General features: G+C 45.6%; 1 protein-coding gene across 1 annotated transcript in view; it reads right to left on the minus strand.

Annotated features, from left to right (window-relative positions):
- MAP2K6 (mitogen-activated protein kinase kinase 6) overlaps positions 1 to 10,354 on the minus strand; it is a gene marked incomplete in the record, with an annotated part of 21,525 nt that extends 11,171 nt beyond the window's left edge. The window contains 1 exon segment of the mRNA XM_073606909.1: positions 9,275 to 10,354. Within this exon segment, the coding sequence (XP_073463010.1) occupies positions 9,275 to 9,296 (22 nt within the window).
- Positions 10,355 to 11,109: the final 755 nt, after the last annotated feature.

Below are 11,109 nucleotides of genomic sequence, written 5' to 3' on the forward strand. Positions count from 1 at the left end.
ATATATAAGAGGACCTGTCATGCTTTTTTTCTATTACAAGGGATGTTTACATCCCTTGTAATAGGTAAAAAAGTGGCACAATTTTATTTTATTTTTTTAAAGAACAGTGTAAAAAATAAATAAAAAATAAATTTTTTAAATTTTATTTGCGCCCCGCCAAGCTCGCGTGCAGAAGCGAACGCATACGAAAACCACACACGTGAGGTATCGCCGCGACCGGTAGAGCGAGAGCAATAATTCTAGCCCTAGACCCCCTCTGTAAACTCAAAACATGCCACCTGTAGAGTTTTTTTTTAAGCATAGCCTATGGAGATTTTTAAAGGGTAAAAGTTTGTCGCCATTCCACGAGCGGTGCGCAATTTTGAAGCGCGACATGTTGGGTATCAATTTACTCGGCGTAGGATTATCTTTCACAATATAAAAACAAATTAAAAATTGGGCTAACGTTACTGTTGTCTTATTTTTTAATTCAAAAAATGTATTTCTTTAAAAAAAAAAATAAAAATAAAAAAAGTGCGCTTGTAAGACCGCTGCGCAAATACGGTGTGACAGAAAGTATTGCAACGACCGCCATTTTTTTCTCTAGGGTGTGTGAGAAATATATAATATATATATATATTCAAGTAATTTTCTAGCAAAAGAAAAAAAAAAAAAACAAAACAAAAATAAAACAGTTAACTTGTAAACGCCAAATCTCAGAAGGAGGTTCGGTCCTTAAGTGGTTTATCGCCACTGGGTTTTTTTTTTTTTTTGGCTAAACAAACGAGAAAAAAATAAATAAATAAAAATATATAGTTTGTTATATCTTCACTGATTAGCGGCACTGTTGGGGCCGCACTGACGATCAGTTTCCCGGTTGTCAGTGCGGATGTCCCCTGTGCGGATTCGCCGGTTTTCGGCTCTCCCTCTCGCCCGGTCAGTGTGAAGGGAGGATTGCCGATAACTGGCAAATCCTGTTTACATTGTGATCAGCTGTGATTGGACACAGCCAGTCATGTGATAAAGAGCTGCTGTGATTAGCTCTTTGCCCCAGTCTAGCAGAGGCCCTAGAGGGGGGGAAAAAAAAAATAAATTAAATAAATAAAAAATTGGTGGGTGTTGCAATTTTAATGTCACACGGTATTTGCGCAGCGATTTTTCAACGCAATTTTTCTTTGTTAAAAAAAAAAAAAAAAAAAAACACACACACACACACACACACACACACACACACACACACACACACACACACACACACCACAACAATAAAATACATAACCCAATATTTTTATAAAATATAATGTTACAACTGAGTAAATAAATACCAAACATGTCACGCTTTAAAATTGTGCACATCCGTGCAACGGCGCCAAAAAGTTAATTTTTTACTATCCATAGGCGACGCTGTAAAAGTCTTTACAGGTTACCACTTTAGATGTACAGAGGAGGTCTGGTGCTAGAACTACTGCCCGTGATCATGTATTCACGGCGATACCTCACATTGCGATCGCTGTGTTGTGTGGGACCGACGCGTGTGTTCACACTTGCACGAGGAGGCGGGGGTGTTTTAGAATTTTTTTATTTTCACTGTTGCTTTTTTTTTTTTTTTTTTTAACCACTTCAATAGCGGGCACTTATACACCTTCCTGCCCAGAACAATTTTCAGCGCCATCACATTTTGAATGACAATTGCGCGGTCATGCGACACTCTACCCATATAAAACTTTTTTTTTTTTAAATCACCTCTGCGTTTTTGTTTTTTTTTTGTAGCACAAAAAATAAAGACCGAAAATTTTGGAAAAAAAAGAAACAAAAACAAAAACAACAAAAAAAAAAAACTTTTTCTTAGTTTCCGTTACCAAATGTTGTAAATAAGTAAGTCTTCTCCCTCCCAATGTGCACTGATGATGAGGCAGCGACAGGTGCCCACTTTTAGACGGCAACGATGGGCATCCTGTGTCGGCTCTAGTGGGCATCCCTGGGGGTCCCGATCACGTGGTATAGAGCCAACGTCATCGACTCCTTACCTCAAATCCGAGATGCGGGGGATTGTCAGACACCACCGTGCGTTCGCTCGCTGCTTAGCCGGCTGGACGTCATATGAGGCCCAGTCAGGATAAGGGAACCACTTTTCACCCGTCATTCTGCTATAAAAGGCGGGCGGGAAGCGGTTAATATCACCGTTACTGTAAACAGTAATAGGCAGTGACAGGTCCTCTTTATGGAGAGATCTGAGGTCTTTAAGACCCCCCCCAAAATCCCTCCTCTTCCCTTAAAAGCATTCATAAAGCCAAGATCAGCGTTTTGGAAAGGCCTTTGCTTTTTTTTTTTTTTAAATGGCGCTGTTAACATCCGGGGTAAACTGAGGTCACGTCATCGCTTCCGGGTTACCATAGCGGAGAGCCGATCCCGTCTTTGTTCGGCTCTCGGATCAGCTGGCTAACGTGCCGGGTCTGGGTCTCCAGGTGTGGGGGCGGGAGATCCCGGTACAGCCGCACGTCCCCTCCACCGCTGCTTGTAAAAGCGCTCCAGCGGTTAGCTGGTCGCTAGGATTGCTTTTACAAGAGTCACTGGCTCAAAAAAATAAATCAATAATAAACAGTACCGTTGAGGGCGATGCCGCGGCTGCAGATCATCCGGGTACAACCACTTGAAGTCAAGCGTCGTACAGGCGGACCCGGAAGTGGATACGCACAGCGTTACATATATGAATGCCGTTATACAAGTACCTAGAATGAATAAAAGTACTGCAGGTTACACTATCTGCTTTACTGCAACCGTACAGGTGTGAAGGGCCCCTCCCAAGGAGCAGCAGGTACTGACCCCCATCAGACTCCACCAAAGCTGGCTGACCCTTGACCCTTAAGCATTTTGCAACTGGTCCCCCCCCCAATCTTCCTACACACAACCCCAACATCAAGAATAACATTCTTATGGTGTACAGCTCAGCAACTTGCATGCGTACTTTTATTTTGGGGGGGGGGGGGGCGCGCATGTTTTTAGACCTGGGTGACAAGCATCAGAGGAACTTTTCTCCCTGCCCCCCCCCCCCCCCCCAAAAAAAAAAAAAAAAAAACTAAAACCCCCAAGCGTGCATACATGTGCAAAACACGTCAAGGACACGCTTGGACGATCGCTGTCTGTGGACCAACGCATGTGTTCACCTTTGCATGCAAGTATGAGGGGGGCTTTAATCATTTTAATTTCTATACACTCACTTTGTTTTTGTTTTGTTTTTTAGCACTTTTATTCGTTTTTGCATCAGAGCAACTGATGCAACAATACTAACCCCCCCCTGAGCTTGCATACATGTGCAAAACACTTCTCCTGCAGGACCAATGCATGCGTTGGCCTTTGCATGCAAGCACAAGGAGGCGGGGTGCTTTAAATGTTTTATTATTTTTACAGTCGCTTATTTTTTTTAATCACTTTTATTCATTTTTGCAACTGCCCCAATAAAAAAAAAAAAAAAAAAAAACAAACCACACACACAACAATGGGCTTACAATGTGCAAAACACCTGAAGGACGCGCATCTATGCACAGAAAAAAAAAAATTTCCAAAATGCCTAAACAATACAGAAGTTGGTGATGAATACGGCACTTTGCGTGGCACTGAAGGCATGCAAAGCGCATGCGATCTGATGTCGGCTGCAGCAATCAGGACGGCCAGTCTCGGGGGGGGGCCCCCGCGCCGCTCTCTGCGCTCAATAAGCCCGAAAACGCAGCGCCCCAAAGAGAAAAAAAAAATTCCCTGCAGGATTTGATGTGATCTCCCCCCCCCCCCCTCCCCCTTTCACATTCCCTGCAACCTGATTGGTGCTCAGAGCCGGTCTCCAGGCCTCAGGGCTGCACGGAAATAGCCGTTCATAAAAAGGACGATTTAAATAGCTCTCTCCCGTCTGCAGGACTCAATGCCGCCGCCGCCGTGCAATACAACAAAGCTTGGCTGCGCCGCACAAGTCCTGCAGAATCTCTGCCAATCCACACAGAGCCCGACTGTGCGAAAGGCAAAAAAAAAAAAAAAAAAACAAATTAAATAAAAAAAAAAAAAAAAAAAAAAAAGACTCCGTAATCCCAGATGAGGAATGCGGAACGTCAATGCACGGCTCACAGGCATTTCTCCGCTTTCAGCAACTGTGCGACCCGAGCAAAGCCGCATCCCACCGGCCTGCAGGGCTTTTTTTTTTTTTTTTTATCCCTGCCTGGAAAACGGATGTCGTCTTTTTTTTTTCTCTCCCCCCCCCCCCCCCCTTTCCTTTTCTGGAAGACCCAAAGTTGCAAAAAAACTTTTAAAACAAAGAGTTAATGCAAAACCGGGCAAAGGTTAGAAAGGAATGCAAACCGTAGCCGTGCAGGTCGCCTGCAATCCAGAGGCGTTTCAAAGCCTAAAACCTACGCAGATCCAAAAGCTGCTCTTACATGTCCTGCAGACTGCGTACGGACATGTTTTGCAGCAAAGCTCTGCCCAAAATGCATGCAAAATTAGATCCCCTGCAGACTGCTTCACACTGCATGTGCGCAAAGTTGTTGGTAGCCCGTTTGGTGCAAATTGCGCATCGTCTGCAGAAGTTCTATTTCCATGTATTACCCCCCCCCCTGCAGATTGCATGCAAAAATAAATAACTTGTGTGAAACTTGAACTGATGCAGATTGTGTGCAATCTGCAGCGCAAATCTATGCAAATCAGCTGTGGGAGAGAAGATTGCTGCAAACTGGTGCAAAACAAACTTTGCGTGCAATCTGCAAGAAAGGAATACAATCAAGTTGGTGCAAAATGTGAGCCAAGCTCTGACTAAGCTCAATCTGCAAGAAGAAATTAAATCCGGTTGGTGCAAAACCCTACCGTCCTCCATGCACAAGTGCGGCATCCGTTGCCCCCCGTGTTACTGCGCTTGATGCAACCACAAACTTTTAAAGGCAACTCGGCATATTGCAGCTGCAAATGATGGAAGCTGCTAACTTTTGCATGCTTTTCATTGCACCCTTGGCCGCATTTAAAGTAGATCTTGCCAGCAAAGTTGCAACCAATCCTTGTCTGCAGAGTGCACGGGTGGCGCAGATCCCCTGCAGGACAAGGCCGCAAGCGCGGCGCAGATCCCTGCAGGACAAGGCCGCAAGCGCGGCGCAGATCCCCTGCAGGACAAGCCGCAAGCGCGGCGCAGATCCCCTGCAGGACAAGGCCGCAAGCGCGGCGCAGATCCCCTGCAGGACAAGGCCGCAAGCGCGGCGCAGATCCCCTGCAGGACAAGGCCGCAAGCGCGGCGCAGATCCCCTGCAGGGCAAGGCCGCAAGCGCGGCGCAGATCCCCTGCAGGGCAAGGCCGCAAGCGCGGCGCAGATCCCCTGCAGGGCAAGGCCGCAAGCGCGGCGCAGATCCCCTGCAGGGCAAGGCCGCAAGCGCGGCGCAGATCCCCTGCAGGGCAAGGCCGCAAGCGCGGCGCAGATCCCCTGCAGGGCAAGGCCGCAAGCGCGGAGCAGATCCCCTGCAGGGCAAGGCCGCAAGCGCGGAGCAGATCCCCTGCAGGGCAAGGCCGCAAGCGCGGAGCAGATCCCCTGCAGGGCAAGGCCGCAAGCGCGGAGCAGATCCCCTGCAGGGCAAGGCCGCAAGCGCGGAGCAGATCCCCTGCAGGACAAGGCCACAAGTGTGGAGCAGCTCACCTGGGGATCACATTGAAAAGGTGGTGCAGCACTCTCCAGGTCTTTGCATGCACAAGCGTGTTATCAAGTTGCCCTGGGTTACTGCACTTGGCACAACTTTTAAGGCACCTCTGCAAATAGTGGTAGCTGCAAACTTTTGCATGCTTTATATTGCACCCTTGACCGGGCTGCAACACTGTGCAGCTTCCTCCAGGATTCTGTTGCAGCGGTGCTGCAGTTTTCTGCAGGAATGGGCTGCAATGATGGTGCGGCTCTCCCCAGGATTGTGTTGCAATGGTGGTGCAACTCTCCCCAGGTCTGTGCATGCACAAGTGCGGCATCTTGGTACAAACATTTAAGGCAGTGCTGCAAATGGTGAAAGCTGCAAACTTTTGCATGCTTTTCGTTGCACCTTTTACAGTCAATCCTGCCAGCAAAGTTGCAATTGCTCCCTCAGCTACAGAGTACAATGATGACGCTGCTCTCTCCGGGATCGGGTTGCATCGGTGCTGCAGCCCTCTCCAGGAACGAGCTGCAATGCTTGTGCAGCTCTCTCCAGGTCTGGGCATGCACAAGTGCGGCATCCGTTAGCCCCGGGTTGCTGCACTTGGTGCAACCGCTGTGCAAACTTTTATGGTGGTTCTGCAGATCACTGCTGTAAAACAACAACAGAAGCTGCAAACTTTTGCATGCTTTGGTTATTGCACCCTTGGCCTCCTTTTGCAGCCGATCCTGCCAGCAAAGTTGCAATCCCTCCCTCGGCTGCTCAGTACAATGGTGGTGCAGCTCTCCGGGGAATCATACTGCAATGGTGGTGCGGGTCTGTCCAGGACTGCATTACTATGGTGGTGCACATCTCGGAAGCTAGTTACCCCGGGTTACAGCACTCGATGCAACTACTGCACAAGCTTTTAAAGGCGGCTCTGCAAATTGCAGCTGCAAAGGAAGGAAGCTGCAAACTTTTGCATGCTTTTTTTGCCCGCCTTTTGCAGTCGATCCTGCCAGCAAAGTTGCAATCCCCCCCCCCCCACTGTCTGCAGAGTGCAATGGTGGTGCAGCTCTCCCCAGAATCAGTCTGCAGATCTCCCAGCAATCATACTGCTCTGGTGATGCAGGTCTGTCCAAGGTCGCATTACAGTGGTGGTGCAGCTGTCCCCAGGATCATACTGCAGTGGTGGTGCGGGTCTGTCCAGGACTGCATTACTATGGTGGTGCACCTCTCGGAAGCTAGTTACCCCCAGTTACGGCACCTCGATGCAACTACTACAAAAACTTTTAAGGCAACCCTGAAAATCGCAGCTGCAAAGGATGGAAGCTACAAGCTTTTGCATGCTTTTTTGGCACACTTGGCCGCCTCTTGCAGTCTGCCAGCAAAGTTGCAATCCCCCCCCAATCTGCAGAGTACAATGGTGGTGCAGCTCCCCCCAGAATCATACTGCAGTGGTGGTGCAGCTCTTGGCATCAAGTTTGCCGGGTTACCACACTCGATGCAACCACTGCACAAACTTTTAAGGCAGCTCTGCAAATCGCAGCTGCAAAGGGTGGAAGCTGCAAACTTTTGCATGCTTTTTATTGCACCCTTGGCTGCCTTTTGCAGTCGATCCTACCAGCAAAGTTGCAATCCCTCCCCCACTGTCTGCAGAGTGCAATGGTGGTGCAGCTCTCCCCAGAATCAGGCTGCAGATGTCCCGGCAATCATACTGCACTGGTGGTGCAGGTCTGTCCAAGGTCGCATTACAATGGTGATGCAGCTGTCCCCAGGATCATACTGCAGTGGCGGTGCAGCTCTTGGCATCAGGGTTACTGCACTCACTTTTAAAGGCGGCTCTGCAAATCGTAGCTGCAAACTATGGAAGCTGTAAACTTTTGCATGCTTTTTTTATTGCACCCTTGGCTTCCTTTTGCAGTCGATCCCGCCAGCAAAGTTGCAATCCCTCCCTCGGCTGCTCAGTACAATGGTGGTGCAGCTCTCCGGGGAATCATACTGCAATGGTGGTGCGGGTCTGTCCAGGACTGTATTACTACGGTGGTGTACCTCTTGGCAGCTAGTTACCGCGGGTTACAGCACCTCGATGCAACTACTGCAAAAACTTTTAAGGCGGCCCTGCAAATCGCAGCTGCAAACTTTTGCATGCATGCAATGGTGGTGCAGCTCTCCCCAGAATCAGGCTGCAAATCTCCCGGCAATCATACTGCAATGGTGGTGCAGCTCTGTCCAAGGTCGCATTACAATGGTGGTGAAGCTGTCCCCAGGATCATACTGCAGTGGTGGTGCAGCTCCTGGTATCAAGTTGCACGGGGTTAGTGCAGTCGATGCAACCACTGCACAAACTTTTAAAGGCGGCTCTGCAAATCACAGCTGCAAACTATGGAAGCTGTAAACTGTTGCATGCTTTTTATTGCATCCTTGGCTGCCTTTTGCAGTCGATCCCGCCAGCAAAGTGGCAATCTCCCCCCCCCCCACTGTCTGCAGAATGCAATGGTAGATCCCCCGAGAACTCATTACAATGGTGGTGCAGCCCCCCCCCCCCGCCCCAGGTTGCAAAGGTGGTGCAGCTCTCTGCGTCTAGTTACCGCACTCGATGCAACTACTGCATAAACTTTTAAGGCAGCTCTGCAAATAGCAGCTGTAAAAAGATGGAAGCTGCAAACTTTTGCATGCTTTCTTGGCACACTTGGCCGCCTCTTGCAGTCGATCCCGCCAGCAAAGTTGCAATCCCCCCCTCCCCAATCTGCAGAGTGCAATGGTGGTGCAGGTCTGTCCAAGGTCGCATTACAATGGTGGTGCAGATGTCCCCAGGATCATACTGCAGTGGTGGTGCAGCTCTGGGCACCAAGTTTCCCGGGGGTTACAGCACTCGATGCAACCGCTGCACAAACGTTTAAGGCGGCCCTGCAAATCGCAGCTGCAAACGGTGGAAGCTGCAAACTTTTGCATTCCTTTTTATTGTACTGCAATGGTGGTGCGGGTCTGTCCAGGACTGCATTACTATGGTGGTGCACCTCTCGGCAGCTAGTTACCCCGGGTTACTGCACATCGATGCAACTACTGCACAAACTTTTACGGCGGCTCTGCAAAGGGTGGAAGCTGCAAACTTTTGCATGCTTTTTTATTGCACTCTTGGCTGCCTTTTGCAGTCGATCCCGCCAGCAAAGTTGCAATCCCTCCCCCGCTGTCTGCAGAGTACAATGGTGGATCCCCCGAGTACTCATTACAATGGTGGTGCAGCTCCCCTCCCCCCAGGCTCAGGTTGCAATGGTGGTGCATCTAGTTGCCCCGGGTTACCGCACTCGACACAACCGCTGCACAAATGTTTGCAAATCGCAGCTGCAAAACGATGGAAGCTGCAAACTTTTGCATGCTCTGTTTATTGCACCTTCATCCTCCTCCTCCTCCTCTTGCAGTCGATCCTGCCAGCAAAGTTGCAAATCCCCTCCCCCCCCACTGTCTGCAGAGTGCAATGGTGGTGCAGCTCCCCCCAGGCTCAGGTTGCAGGGGGTGGTGCAGGAACTTGTGCAGCCACCATACAGGAAATGCACGGAGCAATTTCCAGCTGCAATGAGAGGGGGGAGACCCCCCTTCCCCTCCCCCCCGGGCATGCAATGTTTTCTGCATTTGCAGCAGAGCATGCACCCCTCCCCCCACCCTCCTCTCACCTCCTCCTCTGGGCTGATTCATTCTCCCGGCTCCTCGGTGGGGGAGGGGTGACTCTTCCCGGGGCGAGTTCTCCAACAAAGATGAGAAGTGCCGCCTCCCCTCCTCCTCCCTCCGCCACCGGGACTCCTCTGCTGCGACCGGCCGGGCACGGGGCGGATATTCCGGCTGGGCCCTCCGCTGCGTCCGCTCTGAACTCTCTCCGATCCCCGGGCTCCGCTCCTACATGATGGGCCAGGGCTGCCAGCTGAGGAGAGCCAAACTTGGGATCGGGAGCGGCAGCGCGCATGCGCCAGGTCTTCAAGGGCCCCGCCCAGGGGCATGCCGGGAAGTGTAGTCCGAGAGTGGGGCGGGGCGCGGCTCCGGGGGGCGGGGCCTAGGGCGGCCATAACTCAGCCAACCTGACTCATTCTTCACTCTTCTGGTTTCTCTGTTTTTATTATTTTTATTTCATTCTTAATATAATTTGTGTTCTATCTCAACTTCTTATATTTCATTTCTTTATTTTAATTCTATTATTTTGTTTATATTTATTTTATTACTTTCCTTTTTTTATTTATTTTATTATTGGTGCAATTTTAACTTTTCATTTTTATATTTTATTTCTATTTATTTCATTTTATTTTATAAGCTTACTTCTTTTTTATTTTATTATTGGTGCGATTTTAACTTTTCATTTTTATATTTTATTTCTATTATTTCATTTCATTTTATTTTATAAGTTTACTTCTTTTTTATTTATTTTATTATTGGTTCTATTTTAACTTTTCATTTCTTATATTTTATTTCTATCTATTTAATTTTATTTTATAAGCTTACTTTTTTTATTTATTTTATTATTGGTTCTATTTTAACTTTTCATTTTTATATTTTATTTCTATATATTTAATTTTATTTTATAAGCTTACTTCTTTTTTATTTATTTTATTATTGGTTCTATTTTAACTTTTCTTTTTTATATTTTATTTTATAATCTTACTTCTTTTTTATTTATTTTATTATTGGTTCTATTTGAACTTTTCATTTCTTATATTTTATTTCTATCTATTTAATTTTATTTTATAAGCTTACTTCTTTTTTATTTATTTCATTATTGGGGTCTATGTTAACTTTTCTTTTTTATATTTTATTTCTTTTTATTTTATTTTATAATCTTCTTTTTTATTTATTTTATTATTGGTTCTATTTTAACTTTTCATTTCTTTTATTTTATTTCTATTTATTTAATTTTATTTTATAAGCTTACTTCTTCTTTTTTTATGTATTTTATTATTGGTGCAATTTGAACTTTTCTTTCTTTTTATATTTTATTTGTATTTATTTAATTTTATTTTATAAGCTTACTTCTTTTGTATTTATTTTATTATTGGTGCGATTTTAACTTTTCATTTCTTTTATTTTATTTCTATCTATTTAATTTTATTTTATAAGCTTACTTCTTCTTTTTTTATTTATTTTATTATCAGTGCAATTTTAACTTTTCTTTTTTATATTTTATTCCTATTTATTTATTTTTATTTTATAAGCTTACTTCTTTTTTATTTATTTTATTATTGGTTCTATTTTAACTTTTCATTTTTATATTTTATTTCTATCTATTTAATTTTATTTTATAAACTTACATCTTTTTTATTTATTTTATTATTGGTTCTATTTTAACTTTTCATTTTTATATTTTATTATTTAATTTCTATTCATTCAGTTTTATTTTATTACTTTACTTTTTATTTTTACTTATTTTATTAATTCTTCTGTTTTACATTTTCATTTTATTTGACCTTTTCTGTTTTTTTTTTTTTTTTTTTTTTTTTTATGTGTGTGTGTGTCCTATATTCCC

Source organism: Aquarana catesbeiana, linkage group LG12, assembly GCF_042186555.1.
Source record: "Aquarana catesbeiana isolate 2022-GZ linkage group LG12, ASM4218655v1, whole genome shotgun sequence".
Taxonomy (NCBI): Eukaryota; Metazoa; Chordata; class Amphibia; order Anura; family Ranidae; genus Aquarana; species Aquarana catesbeiana.